General features: G+C 44.5%; 5 protein-coding genes across 5 annotated transcripts; 2 read left to right on the forward strand and 3 right to left on the reverse strand.

Moving 5' to 3' along the window:
• Positions 1-1,608: 1,608 nt before the first annotated feature.
• On the forward strand, positions 1,609-2,504 carry PAAG_04708 (hypothetical protein; the record flags this gene model as incomplete). The annotated part of the gene is made up of 2 exons (XM_002793133.2): positions 1,609-1,816; positions 2,035-2,504. The coding sequence occupies 2 exons, from the start codon at positions 1,609-1,611 to the stop codon at positions 2,502-2,504; spliced, it is 678 nt and encodes a 225-aa protein (XP_002793179.1).
• A 2,510-nt stretch (positions 2,505-5,014) lies between these two features.
• On the reverse strand, positions 5,015-6,386 carry PAAG_04709 (hypothetical protein; the record flags this gene model as incomplete). Its single annotated transcript, XM_002793134.2, has 5 exons — positions 5,015-5,312; positions 5,381-5,636; positions 5,803-5,876; positions 5,961-6,278; positions 6,316-6,386. The coding sequence occupies 5 exons, from the start codon at positions 6,384-6,386 to the stop codon at positions 5,015-5,017; spliced, it is 1,017 nt and encodes a 338-aa protein (XP_002793180.2).
• Positions 6,387-8,213: 1,827 nt separating this feature from the next.
• Positions 8,214-10,191, reverse strand: PAAG_04711 (nucleolar protein; the record flags this gene model as incomplete). Its single annotated transcript, XM_002793136.1, has 2 exons — positions 8,214-9,878; positions 10,021-10,191. 2 exons carry the CDS (start codon positions 10,189-10,191, stop codon positions 8,214-8,216), a joined length of 1,836 nt encoding a protein of 611 aa, XP_002793182.1.
• A 2,557-nt stretch (positions 10,192-12,748) lies between these two features.
• On the forward strand, positions 12,749-15,288 carry PAAG_04712 (hypothetical protein; the record flags this gene model as incomplete). Its single annotated transcript, XM_015845345.1, has 4 exons — positions 12,749-13,652; positions 13,733-13,802; positions 13,871-14,357; positions 14,428-15,288. The coding sequence occupies 4 exons, from the start codon at positions 12,749-12,751 to the stop codon at positions 15,286-15,288; spliced, it is 2,322 nt and encodes a 773-aa protein (XP_015699571.1).
• A 4,518-nt stretch (positions 15,289-19,806) lies between these two features.
• PAAG_04714 (hypothetical protein) lies at positions 19,807-21,250 on the reverse strand (the record flags this gene model as incomplete). Its single annotated transcript, XM_015845346.1, has 4 exons — positions 19,807-19,995; positions 20,073-20,254; positions 20,320-20,388; positions 21,145-21,250. The coding sequence occupies 4 exons, from the start codon at positions 21,248-21,250 to the stop codon at positions 19,807-19,809; spliced, it is 546 nt and encodes a 181-aa protein (XP_015699572.1).
• Positions 21,251-21,762: the final 512 nt, after the last annotated feature.

Consider the following 21,762-nt stretch of genomic DNA (forward strand, 5'->3'; position numbering starts at 1 on the left):
TAAATTTAAAAAATTTGAATTAAGTATGTCATGATAAGTCACTGCAACTTCTTTAATCACGTGTCTTTCATATTAATATAAATATATATAGTTTAGATCTTGACTATGTAATTTATTATGAGAGTGACTTATAATTTAAAAGATTTTGATCTGGAAAATATAAAGTTTAATTAAAGTTGAAACACATTCTAAGTTACAGTTTAAAATTTAACTTGATTTGTAAGTTGAGCCCACCATTTTAAAACTACAATCAGTTCTGATTGTGCAGTTAAATGTGGGGTTTAACACAAGTTGAATGTTGAATTTAAATCTTCAACATGATTTATGCAATCATGACTTCCATCAAAATGCTATATACAACTAGTCATATCTAATACATATTTCATGCACATCTCTCATTCTGCTCTTTGCAGCAGTGATTGTCCTTTGCTAATTCTAATTCTAAACCCTAACCTACCTCCTAGCCCTCGTGTTGAGAGTGGTGAGATTGGACAAAGATGTATATAGTAACATGTGTGATGTAGTTATGTGCAGAGCAGCAGAGTATGTGGCTAGTTGGTGTTTATTTAAAATGAGGTGACAGTTGATTCATGGTTTTAAAGCAATGGAGACCTGCCTCACTTTTAAATCATGATCACCTGTAAATCCTCAATCAACTCCGATCACTGGGCCTACATGGATTTAAATTTCATGATTGTTTCCTTTTCATCCTCCTTTTCTTTTTTTTCTTTTTCTTTTTCTTTTTTATTTTTCTTTTTCTTTTTCTTTTTTTTTTTTTTTTTTTTCTTCTTCTTCTTTCTTGTTAATTGAACATGATTTAAGTTGCGCTCACCTTAATACTTCATGTTGGGCTAGTAAATTCGTACGGTTACATGCAGCTATTTGATACGACGATACTGACAGCCTGCCAATCACATCGCGTGGTTGAACTAAGTTTGTAATAATGCACGCCGACTTGCAAACCCTTGGGAGACCCCTTTGCATGTACCAGTGGATTTCGTTTTATTGCGCAGGTGGGCCCAAATAAAAGCATTGTTCTTTTCAGTTTAACGCAGCGAGCCGTCCTTTTGCCCGGATCTGACGTGGCGAATGGTGGATGTGGCGCAGCCATCGTCGCAAGCATGAACAATGGTGGCGGGCGCCGTTTTAAAGTGCCGGCAACGCTATTTGTAGCCAGGAGGTGGCTCTGCTTCTTGTGCCATATTTGTGGGTTTTGTGGGCTTGTGGGCTTGTGGGCTTGTGAGAGGACTCCAAACCCGACCTTGATATTGGTTGTTCATCGCGTCTATGGAATGAAGGGTGGCTTATTCGCTTTTGAGAAGAGCCTTTTTCCCTTATCTCTTCTTCATCCTCTGGTCTTCTTCTCCTTTTATTCTTCCTTCCCTCGCTCCATCCTGCCACCCTCCCTCACTTTCCTTTCTTCTCTTCTCGCCCTTTTCCCTACATTCTTACGTTCGTTAGCAAGGCCCTTTCACAGAGCTAATAACTCTACAAACTAGCATAGAAATAAGATTAAAAATTTCCTGCCCTTCATTCAGCCCAGCCCGGAACTACTATCCCGCAAATATCCATCCTCTCTTGAGATCCCAATAATATACACCATTCACCATGCGCTCAATCATCTACCTCTCAATTGGCATCTTTGCTGCTCTTGCCGTGGCTCAGGACAATCCTTTAGATGTCCCCCCCGGTGGCTATAGTTTCATGTCCGGAGATAAGGTCACCGTCACCTGGAATCCAACCACCACCGGCCCGGTCAGCCTCTTCCTGCAGAGTGGAGATGCTACCAATCCGCAGGATGGTATTCCACTTGGAAGTAAGTCATTATATCCTCTACGGCCCTTCCATTTTTCAATTGCATTTTTCGCGTATATTTCGCATTTTCCCAGAGTTTCCCATTCATTCTCTTACGCAAAACACTCGAAAATGGCTGCAAACCACGACCAATGGACTGTTACCCTATCTTTTAAATCTCTCTGTTAAACCTACCCACTATCCATGTTTATAACCCATCTAACACCACACTCCCTCCAGCCGGCATCCCCAACTCTGGCAACTTCATATTCACCTTCCCCACGGTCGACCCGGGCAACAACTTCTTCTTTCGAATCTTCCCCTCCGGCACCCCTCAAAACAGCAATTTCTCCCCTAGGTTCCCAGTGAATGGTCCAATGTCATCAAGCTCAGAGCTCCCCAGCTCCACCACCGATTCCTCATCCCAGGTTTCCAGCACCGACACCAGCACCAGCACCGACACCAGCACCAGCACCGACACCAGCGTATCCTCCAGCACATCAACCGAGACCATCACCAGCTCATCCACCTTGTCAACGAGTTCCGCCTCCTCGACAACAACCACCACTTCATCGACTACTTCTAGTAGCTCTTCTGCTTCCCTGACTCCCATCAGAGCTACCAATACACCAAACCCCAATGGAGCTAAGTCCCTTATGCTGCCGGGAAGTTTGCTGTTGGCTGTTTTGGGACTGATAGCTTTCTTGTAAAACCATTTTCTTCCAAAAGTTTTTTTTTTTTTTTTTTTTTTTTTTTTTTTTCTATTTTATATTTTAATCTCGTGTTTGTTTCTTTATGTCTTTTAGGAAAATGTATTAAAAATGGCTTATTTCCTCTCTTCTTGACCCATTGATCAGTTCCCTACTCATGTGGCACATTGATGCGGGTATAGGTAAATATTTTACCCTCTGTCTTTCTATGTTAATTAGTATTTCTACTTCCTCCCCCCAATTACCCCTCCCAAGATACCTTGTTAGATATAGGCGATAAAAGGACCTCCCCAATATATTTCATTCACTTGTATATCTACAATAACCCTTTCCTTTTCTTTTTATCTTTTTATCTTTTTTCTATTTAAAATCCTCTTCTGTTGTTTTCTTGCTTGTTCTCACCAACATCCGCCGTCCACGAACTAATCACTACAACCACCCGTATTTCCGTACGTATTTGTACCACAGCGGGATCTCTTGGAGAGAGGATGAATTTTCTGACGACCTAGGGACGACGGTTTGGGTAAGGGAATGTTTGGAAATGGCGGGCGGGAAGCTGGGAAGACAATGAGCGGGATACAAGTGACTATCCATGTTCCCCGGAAAGATATGTATTATATTACCCTCCAAAACAACGTTTGAATGTTCGTAGGCATATAATGATAATAGATGCTTTTTCGTTTGGTGGGATAGTTGGAAAGTCTAGTGGTATTATTACTTTGTAACCCTGCCTCGCACCTCTACCCTTTCATTAATTAATTTTAAACTTTTTTTACCCTTCCTTTCCATGATCTCCATATCCTCGTCCATCTTAACTTTTTTTTGTTAGTTCAGCAGTTGTTGAAATTTTCATTCTATGAGATCAATTTCTCCCTGTTTTCATATGTGTATAATGTCATCAGTACTATTTACATATATGCATAGTCATCTTCATCTAATGTTCTCTATTTACATCACTTTTCCTATAGATTTCCAAGTTTTCTGATGAGACAGTGGGACTCTCACAATTGGCACATGTTTTGCTTTAAAAAAAAAAGTTTACAAGATTTTGAACCCTGCCGGTCCCCATGCTCATCCATGGATCCAAGTTTACTATTTCCACAAAACAAATCATCTCGGTATTTCATCCATTGTCTTCACATGTGTCCTCTTGTTGACCCTTTGGACGGTACATGCCATACAATGGACCAGTCAGCATGACGGCTTGCTCCAATGCTCCTTTACCGACCCTCATGTAGATAGAGTCCTCGAAACTCAGTCAGTTTTTGCTGATGGGCAGCCTGCCGGTGCTGTTGTCAAAGGAATTCTTGATCGCTGCAATTTATAGTTGGTGGGACTGCCGCAGACCTTTGGTGTTCATTGACACATTTGGAACCCTCATTTCGTTTTTTTACCTTTCTTTTTTCTTCTTCTTCTTCTTCTTCTTCTTCGTTCTTTCTTTCCAAGGTCGCCTTCTTTTGTGATATGTTATCGCTTTTACTTCAGTCAGCGCCTTATCCTGTCTTTTCCTGTTGTTGGGTTCTTTGGAGGCGACTCCGATACAACGACCAAGGCCCGTATGCCCTTCCACTACAACGGAACGACACACCGTCAAGAAACAGAATTTGATATAATACTTGATTATAGCAATAGCCGTGGAGTAATGGGGAGGTTGGAGCAAAAGATTCTTAAACAAGACCAACAAATTTAAATCTTTTTATTCTTATTTATATCGCTTAACAAATGATGATTAGGGCTAGTCCGTCTTTTTTTTTTAAAAAAAAAAAAAAAAATATCGATGGCACGTATCCGAGGTGCCATTTCCAGTGAAAATCATTGTATGACAGAGGAAGGGCAACAATGTCAAGCCTTTCGCACTGATATAATTCATTCTTGAAAATGAGATCCAGAATCGAACGGCGCCTGGACAACTCCAGCAACTACCACGATGCGAATGGTGCCATGGAGGGCGCGAATACGCCGTATGAACTGCAACACTGGCTTTCCACTGTTAAAAAAATCTACCAAGCTCACTGTGACTTTTCTCTGTGAATGCTCCTGAGGATCTTGACATTCCTAGGTGTGTTGGCATGAACAAAAGGAGCGAGTGGGAGAACTTTCCTAATACCGAGCGCCAGAGGCTTCTGCATCCTGCTTCAGCGGTATAATCAGTGTCTGCTCCTTGAGTAGGAGCTGGCATCCAATTGCGGGGTTGGCCCAGACTTGTTGGATGGGATATCTACTCTGCGACTCCAATTATATCGAGCAAGTGTTACGTTGCCAAATAGCATCCGGTACGTTAATGGACTTTCTTAACTCCGACCAGAAACACTAACATCACGCATTTTCGTTATCAGAATTTTGGTTGTTGGCTCATTTGTTGCGCAGCGGACTTCCAGGTTAGGCTGTTAACGTATAACGACAAAAGACGAAAATTGATGAATGCTTGTTCCGACAACCCTCTTGTTAGTGTTGCGTGGCTGTGTAGCAGAGCCAGGTGTGGCTTAACGTTGTTTCTGTAGTTAACGTATTTAGATTTCATGTTTCGAAGCCTTGTCCATCGCCTTACTCTTATCACGCTCCTTGCCAACGACAACAATGGCTTGGTCTGCCGTTCTCAACATCTCCAAGTCTACCGGGCTACTTCCAAACGCCCTTACGTACATACACTGAACTTCCCTTAAACCAATCACCAACGCTCCCTTAGCTGCAGATGTCACAACGAAGCCGTCTGCGATGAGGCCTCCACAAATGACTTGCACGGTCTTAAAAGCCCTTCCTGCTCCAGTATCTTCTCCCAAGCACGACGTAATCCACACGTCAGAACCACTGCGATGAAAATGCTCGTGGTCTGTTAACAGCTGCAGTAAGGTCACAAACTCCGGATGCACAGTCACGGCCGACGCTGCCTTCTTGCAATCGCGTAAAACTGTTCCTCGTCGGCCTCCTCATATATCAGAGTAGCCTGTCTGAAGGCAGTGAGCGAGCAGCCCAATGGACCACTAAACAGCTCCTCCAAGCTAGCTTGAACTGGAGAACCAGGAAACTCTTTCCAAACTATGTTACAACTATCCTGGGCTGCCAACGTCCAATCGGCATCCAGAACCCAAACTATATTGCTTGGTTTACCGCCGTAAACGGTGTGAATTTCATCTAAACTTGTTTCCGTTTAGTGCAGGTTGTGTTCCCAGCATGTGGTGGAGTTCACGGATGAGCAACACTATTTTCTCCACAGAGGTTAGATGAGGAGACAAGAGCAGAAACAATATGTGATTAGAACGACAGAGTTCTCGCAGCTCTGTCTTGTCAGCCTGCAAACATTTGTCGACATGAGCTGCCAATGCGGTTGCTTGATTTCCTCCTCGGTCGTTCAGACGACGTTCAACGACATCGCTAGGGTATCCATATAGAGGATATGGGTGTACCTAATGAGGTCAATCTGGGTCACCATCTGATATCCGTCAGTTTCCCCTTCACTCCAGAGCACGTAACGCCCGGTGGCTATAGCAGTTCTGCCGCTCTCGATACAGTCCCTTTTGAACCTTGTCGATGGCACGCTGGCGCCAGTCTGCCTTCCATTTCCCCTCCAGCGCCATGAATGCCTCGAAGCCTCCCGGCACAACAAATCTATCGCTTCGGACCTTTCTTAAAACGCGAAATTTGCTTGCCCAAATGTCTGTTTTAGCTCGCCCAAGAGAAATGTCTTCCCATAGCCTGGAATCCCGTACACCCAACACCAGCGGTGTTTGGGGGCAGTCTTGGTACCACGTTGCTCGTTGTCGCCTGAAATCTTGGCTATTTTTAAATCCAATAGACCATATAGGTGAAGTACATGAAAAGATTTGAGATATCGTTGCTTTGTCTCTTTAGAGAGTCAGTTAAGAGGTCATCCTTAGAAGTCATTGTCTTGCTAGGATATACAAACAGTGTTTAGCATGATTAAAGCAGTTGATAGAAGAACAGGATAACACAACTGTCTTAGAAGCATTCAGAAACAAGTGCAGGTAACAAGTGATTCTCAATTTGCATGTTATGAGAAGAAGAGTCCGCACTGCAGCTAAGTCAGAGCCCTGGAGAGATAACACGATTTTCACTCATCATCAGCCCTGGAGTTTGGTGGGAGACTTTCTGAAGGATGCTCAGGAAAATCGTTATAAGAAGCAATTTCATTCCCCCAAAGTAGGAAATACTTTCCAAGTTTAAGGCAGGTGAAGACATGAAGAAAAGAAACGTGGCATGAATCGTGTTAATTGCCCATAGCTCATTGCAAGTAAAACCGAATAGCTCAGGGGCTGCATTTGCAAACAAATTACACGATAGTATTTCCAACTCCATTAAAGCATACAGTTGGCCGACCGACCGCTGAACCAGACAGATAACCAACGCAACAAATATCATGTCCTGCCCTGTCGTGTCTCATGGAAGAGGCAATACCCGACGTAATTGTCGACATACCCTATTTTGTTAGATCATTGCTCAACTTGGTACCTTTTTCATCTAGTAGCTAACCGCTGGGAACAGGGACAAGCTTTGTTATTTAGCTTTTCGGCCGCATATTTGACAGTAGTTGTCTTACCTGCAGGTTATGTGAATGACCCTCTGGTTTCGCTGTGACGACCTCAAGCAGAACGAAGTACAAACTCGACTCCTCCTGAAATCCACCGGATTAATCCCGGAACGTGAAGCGACTTCGTCAAGCTTGCTCTCCTTTCACTACCTCGCGCAACAGATAATAGTGAGGAACGTTGCAGAGGATCGCGGCCGTTCTATAAACTTTTCAGCACTAGGACTACTCCGCCAACATGTATAGGTGTATATAAGAATATAGCCTGGGCTAAGAATGTAGGGTAACTTTCGGATGGGAAATTCATCGTCCTGCACTCGACTGAAGGGGAAAGGGAGTGTATGAAGTATCGCCTCACTTCTGGCGGGGAGTGTTTGCAGTCCTGCGCTCGTTTAATTCTCTGCGGAGTCTTTCTTGGTGCCGTGAAGGGGATGCCTGTCGGGGGAGACTTAATTTTCCATGCCAGTATCACAAAGTGGTTGTCCCTATTGATCACATTCCACTTCGGGATTTTATAATTTGTGGTTGATATCCCTGCAAAGCAAAACTATGAAAGGGTTGAGGGGGATAAGGTTCTTTCGCTGGTTGGGCTGTCAGTAGCCAAGTATCCTTCATTGGGATGTTGACAGGAAATCACTGTAAGCTTTCAGCGGATTTAAAAGTGCTGGATTTTGATAGATGGTCGGTGCATGAATATTGTACAACCGCTGCTCGTCCGATCTGGGATGTACGTTTTCTGGCTCTGATCTCTTTGTTCGTCGTTCCACAGTCCCAGAAGACAAATTCAATGGCCAGAGCAGGTTTATTTCGTTGAATAGACTACCACGCTGCTGCTGAAGAGTTGGGGGATCCTCCCGTGGTTGAGCATATATCTCCGTCCATATAAAGATTATTTTGAATATCCGGTTAATTCTCCACAGCTTTGATTCCCTAACACAAATATCAGACAAGTAATACGATTCACCATCTCATATCGGAATATGTATTCTCTTTTAAATACATGTTTTTAATCAGCGGCATCAATTAATCCGTGCACGTATATTCCAATGTGAACTAAAACACAAATCATAAAGGGTCCTAACATACCCATCTACCGTCATGCACGATACGTGGGTATCACATCTTGTCCAGGGTTACCTGATCTATCAAATCTATCAACACCCCTCTCACTTCCTCCTCCACTGTCCATCCCCCTTCCTCTTCCCACCTCCAGCCCTAAACGCCGCCGCCCGCCTCGTACTCCTCGTCTTCGGCTTCCCACCGCGACTCTTCACCCCACGACTCTTCGTCTTAACCTTATACGCAGGCTTATCCGCCGTGGCTCGATATCCCTCAAAAATAAACGAATTCGATCCATACCCTTCACCTTTCCCATCCCTCTCATCCGACGTTCGTGAGTTCTGCACCTTCCACGCCTCACCCTTCCCCAGCAATCCCGTCGCGCGCTCTTGGGAACTAGCCTGCTTATCTCCACCCCGCCGCGGCCCCAAAGCAGTCTTAATAGCATTCTTACTATTCTTAGCATTCTTGCCATTGTTATTCATATTCTCTGAACTACCACCCGCTTTCTTCACAACCCTCTTCGCACGAGTGACGCGCAACTTCCGTGGGAGCATTGGCGGGAATTTCTGCCCGTCCAACAACAACGCAGTCTCCACGGCATTCTCATCGTGGAATTGGACGTACGCGATGCCCTTCCCAATCCGCGTGGCCGGGTCACGGATGACGCGGACGAATTCCACAGGACCGATGGCCGGATTATTAATATTAGAAGCATCAGAACCCTTAGATTTAGCAAGTGATTTAGATAATTTCGCAATAGCTGAGTGCGTATGCTCGTTGAAGGTGCGCCAGAGGCCCTCCTCGACGTCTGCAGGTGGTGTGTTCTTTTTCTTCGTCTGTTGCACAGCCTTTTCTTCCGTGGGAGTCTCCTCGTCGACGAAGCCGAGGTTTCCGACAAAGATGCACCGTTTGTAATCTATGGGGGACGGGTGGGAGACGCTGTCTACGCGCAGATGTCTGTCCAGGACGAAACTGCCGTTGAGGGCCTTAGGGGCTCGTCGAGCAGCTACAGTGGTGGTGTAGACTACGTATGCATTCGTGCTGCGGGTGGTGGAATCCATGAGCTCGCGCTTGGCATAGGCGGCACGTTTGGGCATTGCGTTGGTGGAGAAGGCGGTGGAGCGAAAGCGGATTGATTCGATTTTGTGAGGGGTGGTCGAGTCGGGGAGGGAAGGGAAGAAGGAGGAGAGGTGTTTGAGGAGGGCCTTTTTTGCGGTTTTGGATTTGATGGCTTCGGTGGAGACGTTGGAGAGAAAGACAGTGCGGGCGGATTTGTCAAGGACGGCCGAGTCGACGGTGTCCGTGAGGGATTCGTGGACAGGGGGAGGGCTGCTTATGCAGTCTGATTCCGACTCAGAATTCCCTTCCTCGTCGCTTTCAGAGGCTAGCGGCTCGCTATCATTCTCAACCGCGTTCTCAACTTTTCGCCGTTTCGCTTTCTCAATCCGTCTTTTCTCTTCTTCCTTGGCTTCCTCCTTCACAATGCGTTGCATATATGCTCCCTCTAAATCATCCGCACCAGCACGTTTTCGTTTCCGACCATTTTCTTGAACCAATTTCGCATTATTGACATCCTCCATCCCCTCATCACTGCTCTCCAGTGAGAATCTCCCTGCCGTTTGGTCCTCCTCATCGGATGAAGTTGCATCTGCAGCATCCTGCTCGAAGTCAGGCTCTTTTCCGCCCTTCTTCCCACTTCCCCAGGTGTCTTCTACAGTTGCCGCACGCAGATTAGCGCTAGCGTACTGCGGAGCTGTCACAGGTCCAGCCTACACGTAAATGAATTTGTTAGAGATATCAGCTGCAATCCATTCTATACAAGCAGAGAAACGGACTCAATGGCCGAAATCAACCATTTCATAGCTGCAGAAACATTAAAAGTAAAGAAAGAAGATGCATCAGATCACTCACGCTTTTCTCGAACAGCGAAACGAGCATGGGATCAATGGCTGTCACATTATTCTCACCGTTTAAGAATGGGAGTGTTGGAGCTTTTGATCTATTGGAGAGGAATGTGCTCGTCACACTTTCCCCTGCTACCCCAGCAGCACTTTTGGACTTTGACTTCTGTTTCTTCCCCATTGCTTTTTACGGGAGGAAGAGGAATGCGTTATGAATGCGAACCGCTGACTATGCGGCCAAAGCTTGAAGTGGAATATGGAACTTTTCTGAAAAATTTCTTGGCGTTGATCTCAAGTTGACTAAGCCGAAGTGGAAGGTCATGTGATATACTATAGAAATGGCCCCGCGGCTTTACTGGGAAGACTCAGCTGGACTGCATACATTTGGCTGCTCGAAGTTCAATATGGTGTATTGCAGAGGGGAGCTGTCGGATGCATGGTAGTTGCTTGAAGGGGTTTCGTTTCCCTTTGGAATGGCAATATAAGCTAACTATGGAATTAGTGTACTATTAGCTGAAACCGTAAGGATTGAGAGTGCCAGGCATCAAATCAGTTTAGGCCTCATAAACTAGCATCTTCTATATACGGAAAATGAAAAGATGCTCGGTTGACGAAACTGGGTGTAAGGTCTTTAAGGATAAATATAAATGATAACTGAAGAATATATATGGCAATCCCCAGGGGGGGGTTGAGCTTCACTTGTATGTAGAGAATGGTGCGTCGACGAAGCGGGGGAAGAAGGGATATATGCAGCGCAAGATCAGGAAACTGAGGAAGGTGGAGGGCACGGACATACAGGAGAATGAATAGCGCGTATCGCATAGCCTAATAATATCCAAGATGTCACGATCTTGTGCTCTGTTCAACAGTATTCTCCAACACTTCAGTCCCGTGACCTGTTTTCCACCATATGTAACTAGTCGTTTGCCATCGATCAAACTTGCCGTTTTGTCCAACTGGAGAAAGGGAGGTAAAACACCTACCCAGGTAATTTTAGGTTCTATTACCGTGAACGCTGTGGAGCTCCGACAAGCAACATAAAAATAACATGCAGATCAAAAAAAAAAAAAAAAAAAAACCTACAGATAGCTATTGTTTCCAGCAGACATGGGTCTACTCCTGATACCCAGGAATATTCTCCAGGGTCTTGCAACCGAAGATTGAGAAGGATGCCCACTGCACGGTAGAAAATCCCCGGATCGGGGAAAGTGCAGAGTTACAACGCCATTACAACGGAATTCCTGTGAGAGATTGGCCATACAGAGACCAAGCAATGATATATCAGTCAATGCATCGTCCAGCGTATACATTTGCATATGTAGAGGTACCTAACGATAGGTACATAAGGGGGTCAATTAAGCTCTTCAAGCGCAAAATTTCGCATTAGTCATGCTTCGGCCCCGGATCTGGGCTTGGCAAAGGCGGTACGTCAAGCAGCCGCTCTGATTGGCGGGGGAGGAAGGAATATCAAGCAAGCCCCTAGCCAGCCTGACAACCAAAGTGGTATGTTTGGCCTGTTTGCATGACGCCCAGATGACTTGCAAAAGGTCACTTGAAGAAATTTGTTTTGCGGTGTATTGTAAGTTTTGTAATTTCTAGTACGCACGGCATCCACGGGCGTGACAATACAGGTCCCTCCACATTCCAGATGGCAGAACCGCGGCCAAGACACCACTCCGTAGGAACGCCGGGCGTAAAATACGGTAACCCGGCAAGAAACAAATCATCATCATACGGCTCCCATACGGCTCCCATACACGGCCAATGCTTTCCCTCACTGTCTGCATCGGTCTCTCGTCTCTCGCTCTCTCAACTTCTCCAACTTCTCAACCTCCCGCCATCGAATTCACCCTTGAGATACACTCAGCCCCTCCTCATGCCATCCCCCCCACTTTAGCTGTGGGCTGGTGGTATTTACTGCTTCACCTGCCTCCGCGCTTTCACTCTGCTCCACTTTCTTGCCCGTCCCAACTCACGCAAACTCACGCACCGTTTCTCCTTCCAGGCCTTTGCGAATAGGTCTCTCACCCTTCCCCTCATTCTCTCCCCTTCTCATCTACTCGTCAAAACGTCGTTGAGTATCATATACTACACTTTCCTGCTCAAGTGCGATTTGTTGTGCCTCTCCAGCCTTCGAGTCTTGCTACGATAGTCGCCCGCAAGCCACTCCACCATTGCTGAGCTTCCAGCGCATCCCCCACCTGGTACGTTCAACCACTTTCTGTTGAAATATCACCTACATTCAAAGCGTGGAGGAGATGGTAAAGGTAACCGGAGCTTGCTGGAACATTCAAAGATTGGCCTGGAGATATTCGGTGGCAGCAGTTCTCACTTCTCCTTTCTGCTCTTCTGCTCCTCGTTTTCAGTATTGAGGTTTTTTTGCCAGGGTTTCTTTTTTTCATTTTTTTTTATTATTTATAAAAAAAAAAAAAAAAAAAAAAAAAAAAAAACCCTTTCACATCGCAAACAGCACTCCACAAACCATCGAACTCCGTCTACAATGGCCACCGTCTTCCGGCAGTGGTAAATCTTCATATGATAGTCGTATAACTGTGAAATAATTGCTAACCTTCTTCTCTGGGGCGCTCTTTTTCACAGCTTTCGGTAAAATCCTTCCAATCGAACTTCCCACCATAAACGTCTATCGAAAGCCCCAATCCGACCTCCCTAGATTCGCTCTTCCCTCCTCCTTCCTTACGTTGTATCGACGTGCATTATTATATTTCCAGAAGTCCTAGATGGAGTCGACAGAGCCGACGGAATCGGCTGCTCCCCAATCACCACTGGCGTCCATCTCCAACGGCGGTGTTAATGGTCGCGACATCCACGATTCCGTGGTCGACGATGCCAGGTCTAGTAGCCTGAGTGAACTGGATGACGCCTTAGATCACGACCATTTGGGTAGTGAATCCCCCAAGCTTGAGAAAGTGGCTAGCGAAATCGACTCAGAAGCCGAAACAGAGCGCATCGAAGAGTCCCCAAACCGCCCCCAAAACCGCACCAACATTGAATTGAACGCAGGCATCTTCGAAGCTAGCCCCAGCAAACTAGCACAATCAACGACATATGACGATCTTTCTGATGATGAAGGTGACGAAACTGAAAACTCTCCTAGCAAGCCACGACGAAAAGTTGGCAGCAACGGCATACCAACTCCAGTCGATGTCGTTACCACTGGATCCGAATTGCTGAGCACTTCACTAGAAGCAATTAGCAAAAAACGGAAACGTGCTTTGGATGATGATATCGGTGCTGAGCAAAGCGAGGAAGAGCCTCTACGCAAGCGTCGTGGCTCCGTTATTGTGAGCGGACCAGACTTGTCTTCGACTCTCGAGGGTGGTGAAACCCTACAGAAAGACAGCGAAACTTCCCCCGATGAGACCCTCGCCGCAGATGAAGCCCAGAGCGTCGATGCGCGAGTTGCGGTTTCTAGAGGTAAACGGGGGAAGAAAGGCAAACGAAAGGGTAAAAATATCAGACAGCTTCAGGAAGAAGGGGAAACGGATAGCGTTCCTCCATCTGGAGGTGCTGAACAAGATACCAATGGCTTGGCTGATGAACAGCCTGCAGAAGAGGAAGAACAAGCTGAAGCGGTAGAGGAGGCAGAGGACACGGAGGTCGTTTCCAAGGCAGAAGAAGAGAGTAAGTCTTCTGCTTTCCCGTATCTTGCGCCCGATCCTTACCTCGCTCTCAATGGATCATGCCACTCACAGTGACTATAGTTATGAAGAAAACCGTTGCCATGGACTTGCTATATTCCCTTGAACGACAATTCGCAACGTTGCGTGATAGGTAAGGTGTTAATGCGCCCTTGACTTGTATTCATGAATTCTAATGCCTTTGCGTGTAATTCCTTCCAGAATATACGACGAGAGAATAGCGAACCTCAATAACGAGTTATCGCAACTCAGTGAAGAAAACATCACTCACCCCGAATACCTACGCCAGCTCAGTATCATCGAAAATTATCGAGATGATAAAATCAAATACGAGAGAACACTTTTCAAATATAAATTGTCTTCACTATTCAACAAAAGCCAGGCGGAGCGCTGCCAAACAAACAGCTCCTATTTCCAACGAGCCCGGGACGTCCGTGAAAAATACCTTGAGGAGGCTTCGGGTCTCCACTACCGCATTCAGCAAGACAGATTCCAAACTGCTGGGACTAGCCCCGATTTCTCTATTCCCTTCCCCATTCGCCGTTCGCAACAAATCTCCCAACAAGCTGCGTATAACAAAGAGGTGTCTATTCTCTCGGGTGTGGCCAAATATGTTGGGTTCCCAGCTGCCCCGATAATCCAGCCCGCACGGCAGAATGAAGCTGATGAAGACTTGGCAAAGATGGGTGTATGTTTCTAAATAATATATTTGATATGAGACAAGTGTTTTCAGACATGCTGAAAATTTCTCTGCACAGATTGATACTCGTTCTATAAATGCTCGCAGTTTTCCCCGTCCCTCCCGCCCGCGAAGCACATTCACGGCTACGCCATCAGCACAGCCACCACGGCCAGGCGCAGCGGCGGAATTCCTGGAACAGACACCCTGGGCAAACCCACAACATTCCAGTCATGAGCAATATCTTCAGCAGCTCCGGCGGGCTAGGCTAAACGAGCAACATAGGGCAGAGAATCCATACACGACCCCTACTGCTCAGCAGCGGATTGTAGATCTCAACATGCCCAACGGATCCGCTTCGACAATCCCAGACCACCCCTCCGCACCCAATTCATCAGCCGCAAACACGCCACAGTTCCCTGAGCAAGATCGAAATCGACCACAAAATAACAGGAGATACTTCGCGGCCAACGAATCCCCCTTCGGCCGGCCTCCCGAAGCCGATGACGCGGAGCAAAACCAGGGATTACGATCACTAACCTCATCCCCATTAGACGTGCGGAAATCAAGTAACCCATGTCAACCGCATTCGCGAAATATCTCCGGCCAACGATCGCCCATCCATCATCCATCATCAACAGAGGGACCTCTGCCGCCGAACTCTATTACCAGGGATATTACTACTGCTAATAATCATACCAACAATAATACCAGCAAGGATGCGCATTCGCCCGCACCGGCCCCAGCGCGACTTGGCCTCTTTGGGCCACCATCTAGAGGCGAGCCTTCTCCGCCACTGCCAACCGCGAATCAGGAACTTTTCGGTTCCTCGTCGGCAGCTGCTGCGCGGCCGCGGACGTCCCCTTTAAGCTCACTGCATCAAACTGCTGCGGGAATCACGGCGGGTGGGTCTGGGAGAAGTCGTATGGGGGCCCGGTGAAAAGCAGTGGGAATAATGGAAATTCTAATTTGGCTCCTGCTCATTATAATCGGAGAATGAAGCACACGCAAAATCCCTTTTGATCGGGAGAGATATTCTTCTTAATTGATTATTTCATAGGTCCTTGGTTTATTTATTTATTCAACTTTTTTTTGGTTATCAACCTTGTATTCCATAGAAAGGAAACGGAAGGTGTTTTTGTTTTCTCGCTGTTGTTTTTCTTTCCTGGCGTAACTATTGTCTACGTTGCCTTTATATGTTTTGTTTTGCATGTTATGGGAATCGGGTTTGGTGGACGAATTTATGACGGAGGATTGGGGTCTTGCGGCTTCCTGCTTTTTCTTTCTATCCCATATCTTCTTTTCCTTGTTTTGTGAGCAAGCACAGAGCAGCAGGGCTTAAGGATTTGATGTTGATGCATCATTCACTCGTCATTTGTTGCGCCTTTTGTCTTTCACCTCCGTTCATATTTTTTTTTTCGGGGTAGGGGGGGGAAGGGGGTCCTGAAAGTACCCTTTACGTCGCCTGCTCTGTAATGTACACACCCTTTGCTTGTTTAAACACCCCCTCCCACTCCTCTACGAGCGATCAGGAGGATGTTTCTGGTTTCCTCTGTGCCTGTTTACCCTACTATGCTCATACCCTCCATTATCGTTTGTCGTCTATCCTTGCTACTCAATTGTTATATTTGTATTTTCCTTTACCCTTACATATGTTATTCTTCTTTGCATCTATGCCTTCTCCTGTCCCTTTTTTATATACCACAACTTACTCTTGCTGTTTTTGTTCTCCATATCAAAACATCTTCATATCTATGGGCAGAATGAAATATATGAGAGTTTCTCGACAAAGGTGCAAAGTTTGCCTTGGTCCTCTATCGTAACTATTATCTAGATAACCACCAGTGTACCTAGGGATGTGATGGTAGACATCAACCCATAAGTTGCCGCCGACTTCAAAAATCAACCCCAGGCGCAAAATGTCCAGATGCCCAACTCCAAATTTCCCACCTCATCCCACCGCATTCCACTGCATGCCAACCCGCACTCCCTCCTCTCCGGCAATGAATCCAATCCATAAAACGTCCCACCAACCCAAACCACTGCTTACGCCCCACAGCCGTACAGTTACTCGTCACGCAATCCGCACAACAAGCAATGTCTCGCCGCCGCGGGGATAATAGAGATCGCAAATATCAGAGTCATACTTGACTTTCGAACAGCTCAGGCACGGCTGCTGGTTTGCTTGGCAGGAATGGGTTTTGCTGCGTTGGATTAAGGAGAGTCTCATGTTAGCGGTTGGAGAAAACTTATTCATTGGTGATACAGTTATGAAGGTGATCGACACCCTTGCAGATCGGGAAGCCCATTGTTCAGAGTTTCAGAGGATGGATTTTCATCCGATTCTAGATTCCAGCATGTAGTTAGTTAATTGACGATCCATGAATACAACTAGAGGGATAGTTAACTATCTTGTCCACTTTATAGAAGTTTTATATTATGGTTTGCTCCCTTGTTAACTTGACAATTTGGCACTCAACCGATCTCAGACGAGTTAAAGAAAGGTCCCAAGTCTAATACACCAATTTATACACAACGAGCGACACAAGTCGCTGGTGAGGAGTGTGAAGATAGTAGACAATACGAGTTCGACTCAGGCTCATTACCTCCCAAAAGCGCTTCCGCTTATGGATAAAATCTACCAGAGCTGTCGTTGAATGCCGGGGTTAGTTACCTCTCTTATTCTTATGTAACGGCGCAGTTTTGGCTAACATGCTGAGCAGAAATCTGAATTTTGAATTATTGAATTGAAGCATAGATCATCAAAGTTCACAATCTACACTGAGAACTGTGCTGATCTTTGTCAATTGAATAATGATCTTGCTCAACTTCACACTGTTAAAAATTTTCATAATTGAACTTATATATATATTCAATTCAGGCCTATTTAAAAATATATCAAATTTTTATTTACTTCTTTAACTACAACAACTGCATTTGATTTAATTAAATCTTTTATATCAATACTAACTATTCAAAATTTCTCAACACTTTTAAAAAAAATAAAATGAATTAAATTATATGAAATATTTATATCTGATATAATCAATTTAAGTATTTTATAGTTCAATGCACTTAAGTACTAATTCTCAATAAACATTCATAATTTTATATAAATTAAGCTATATTAAAGAGCCACTTATATAATTAAAATATTATCAATTAAAAAAAGAGTTTTTATTCTCAATTATAAATAAGAGCTAAAAAGATTAATAATTTATTAAAAGTTTAAATTGAAAATATCAATAAATGTTATTATTATATTTATTATTATAAATAATTTAATAAATATTTATACAATAATATATAATGATCTTCTTCAACACTTTATGATAATTTCTCAACTAGTTGAAAAGTATAAACTGAAGTATATTTATCTTCATGAACTTTGAAATTTTGAAGAATTTGATGATTTCAAGAAATTCAAATTTCACTTTATAATAAAACTACATATTACCAAAGCTCAATATAAACTCAAAACAATAATAAAATAAAAGCTTCAATTCATCTATCTAATTAAGCAGCTGCGATAAGAATACTAAACTGAGAATTAGAATGTGAAATTAACAAACAGCCAAATATATAGAGGTGGTTGGGGATCGGAATGGATCAACCTTCAGAGCAGATGTGGTTGGGGATTGGAACGGATCAATCTTTGGGAGCAAAGGTGGTTGAGGATCAGAATGAATCAACCTTCAGAGTGTAGTGGGGCGGATTAACCTTAATCCATTTACAAGCAGATGCGCTACAACAAAAAGCTTTAGTTCATCTATCTAATTAGACAGCTACAATGAAAATACTAAAATGAGAATTAAAATATGAAATGAACAAGTAGTCAAATATAAAGAGGTAGTTGAGAATCAAAATGAATCAATCTTTCAGAGCAGAGTGAAGTAAATCAATTTTAATTCGTATTGCAAGCAGTTGTGCTGTGTCAGACTGATTTTATATTTCAAAGCAGTTTGCTTATAATTTGGAAATTCTTGTGATCTTAAATCTTCAATTGCAAGCTGAATTGCAGCTTCATTGACCATGGTGTTGAGGTTTGAAATTGAAGATATCAGGTGGAATTTACAAAATCATGGGTGGCGAAAATCATTGGCTGGTCAGTCACGTTACCGAACTGGAGACTTAATGCAGAGGTGAGAAAGACAGCAACCCTTAGCTCTCTTTGGTCAGCGCCAGTTTGAACGACTTCTTCATAATCTTGAAGAGAGTCATGACTAGCAGGGAGGATCTGACCGTTTGAAGGGGCCAATGGTCCTTGCATGCATTCCACAGGTCCAATGAAACCAAACACCAAGTTGGCGGAACAAGAAATGAAAGGTCCATATCTCTCCATTTTGATGTGCAGGCTTCAGCAATGGAAGATCGAGCATTATACAATGTATTAGTGAGTGATGGATCATTTGAATGAATTCATTCACTTATTCATTACCTGGTCTGGTTCCCGGCTGAACGGTAACAAAAATGGAAAGACCTAAGCAGAAAAGAAAAAAAAAGAGGGGGACTGACAGCGCAGATGGGGCAAGGATTTTGACGAGAATCAGGAGATGCGAATATATAGGGGGAGACTAAGGTTCTAGATACACTCGTACTTACAGACCGTGGTGTTCCGCATGTCACATGCAGCACGACTTCATAACACTGAAGGAGATATTTGGTTGCGTACCGCTCTTCTGGTCGCTGAGGGTCTGATGAACTATGCAGTTGGAGTCGAAGTTGCAGTCATGCTATCAACTAGGTGCCCGTTTCCGGTAAAGGATATTGACAATGGCCCATCTTTGTCCTCGTGCTGAAGATACCCTTTCCTGCAATTGATCCGCAAAGAGATAAGCGGATACATCGACATAAAATCGGATGTGTGCTCGGTGCAATGGAGCGTACAAAGTGAGAATTTCTGAAAAGAAAATCGCTCTGTACTCTGTGATCTGCTAGCAAACGTTAGCTAAACCCCTCAGGGCGCTCGATATGGCAGCAAATTTCGGCAAATCGGGAGAAACACAGGGACGATGAAAGGCTTGGTTAATACTTCCAGGGAATTGCGATGCATCATACCTGGTGTTCTCTCGACAATGGCTATATTCGACGCAGAAAAGTCGCTTGCCGGTTTGGTATGATTTGAAGAATATGTCTCCTGACCAGATCAACATGATCAGTTCTTCCTTGTATTGATGGTAAACCCAGTCACCAGATTTTTAAACAGACAGGTGCTTACATCAGTAATGCTAGGAAAGGGGCCGGGGCATATGTATGATGTTTTTATTCGTTTTCGAGAAAGGATGTATCTTTGGCTTCTTAATTGCTTGCTTGCTACATCTTGGATCTGTACCAACTCTAGGAATTGACCTTTTTACACTTTTTCACCCTTTTATTTTATCTCTCTCTCTCCCTCCCTCTCTTCTTTTCTTTTCTTTTTCTTTTTCTTTTTTCTTTATTTTTCTTTCATTCAGATTATTCATCCCTCATATTTTATCACATCCCTCCATCTCGCAATTCGTCTCAACGCATCTCCTGCAAAAACTCCGCCCAGAACCCACGTTCGGATACTTGAGATTGCAGAGCGCGTATCCGAGACTCCACGTTGCTGAACACTCTGTTCCCCCGATGCCAGGACAGAAATATTGTCCGCATTTGGAGTATGGCTCTGTTCACGGGACATGAATTAGAGAGGCACTGAGACAGCCCAGAATCATTTGGCTTGGACCGATGTTACCCACCTACTTTAAGTGGCATTGCTAGTGCTGTGTAGTTATATGAGAGGATGGCAATGAGAATGTTGGCTAACGAGAGTCTCATGATGATTATGGGTACAGGTGAGTGAGAAACTAGAAGGAGGGAAGGGGGGCGGAGGCGGGGGCGGGGTTTGGAAATTTGGAAGCCGGAAGGGATGGGAGGATGTAGTCCTGTAGAAAGTATCCGGTGTATGTTAGCATGAAATCACTAATTTTAGAAGGTTTCTAATACTGACTTATGTTGTAGTTATCTAGTTGTTCCAGAACACAGACCAAGACAAAATTCCACAACTTTTTCTGATCGTCTGCCCAGAGAAACATCAGCCACTAACTAGACGGTAAACTGTATAACAAATCCTCAGACGGTAGGTCCTAAAAGGTTGGGAGCTCCTATTTATATGATAATATAAATTTTAACCGCCAGCTCGAAAATTAAGACATTATGTGCCTATCACAATATAGTCGAGAATCCAACTGATAGCCCGGCTCTTTTCGGGAAATGACACACATGGGGCAGTAACCCGAAAAACTAGCCGGCAGACTTGATAGCCTTACTGTATGTACTCTAAATTACGAGCTCTGTAGCCATGCGATGGAATTTGACAACTCATGCATGCACCTTCTTGATTCTGGACAGCCAGCTTTGCGGGGTTTGTAACTCACAGCCTACCCGCAGCGTATGGGTAGGGACTTTGACTTACAAAACATAAGCATTGTACGATATTTCTGTAAAGTGGCTACTTGCATGCAGAACCGTGACAACAGACTACGATCTATACATTCTGTCTGACGAGCGCGGTGATGCTGTCAAATGCACTACATATAACTGGTTATGTATCATGGGATGCATTAAATGCCCTAGAACCGCAAAGCTTCCCGTAGTGTAAACGAAGTATGACAGAATATATGGTGCTTAATATATCCACTAAACGATTCCTCCTATCTAAAAAGGCCTGCATAAAAAAACAAGTGGAAGATAAGGTTAGGGTTAATTAGATCTTATCAAACCTTAACTTAAATTCAACACCTTCGATGACCTAACTTGGACCAGTGACCCCCACTTTCAACATCCGTCACAGTTCTTCGAGGGGGTCCATGAACTGTATCTTGTCGACTAGCTCCAATGACCATAAAGTCCAATATTGTCTCAGTTCCCACACCGTCCATCGCTGATGGGACGCCCGACTGTTGTTTTGAACAACATGCAGGTGTGGAACACGTTGAGTGCAAGACGTTGAAGAGCGATTGTTGACACAAGGTTGTCACAAGCTATTTAGTAGCCAATGAACCGGATATGTGCGACAATGGTAAATACCAGTCGTGTCTAGGTGACGCGGGAATCCCATGGCAGTGATATGCAGGGTTCGGTGTTTGGTCGAGTCTAGGCTCCCCGCCAAAAGGTAAAAAAAGTATGGTCAACTTCGTTTCCATGCAACGAAAAACTTCAAACCCGGTAGAAACCTGCTTGTAATGAGTTTCTGGAATGAGGAATGGCAACAGCATGTACAGACCGAATCAATGTTTGAAAAGGTATCATAAGGAGAAGACACCAATGAATGTTTTGAAGGTACTAACATATGAAATTGAGCAGATAACAACTGGCAAACTCGGTGTACGGATACCGTTATACGTTCTACTTAGTAGCTCCAGGTGTGCACACACATCTCCATTTCAGTCCC

This window comes from Paracoccidioides lutzii, assembly GCF_000150705.2.
Source record: "Paracoccidioides lutzii Pb01 unplaced genomic scaffold supercont2.12, whole genome shotgun sequence".
NCBI lineage: Eukaryota > Fungi > Ascomycota > Eurotiomycetes > Onygenales > Ajellomycetaceae > Paracoccidioides > Paracoccidioides lutzii.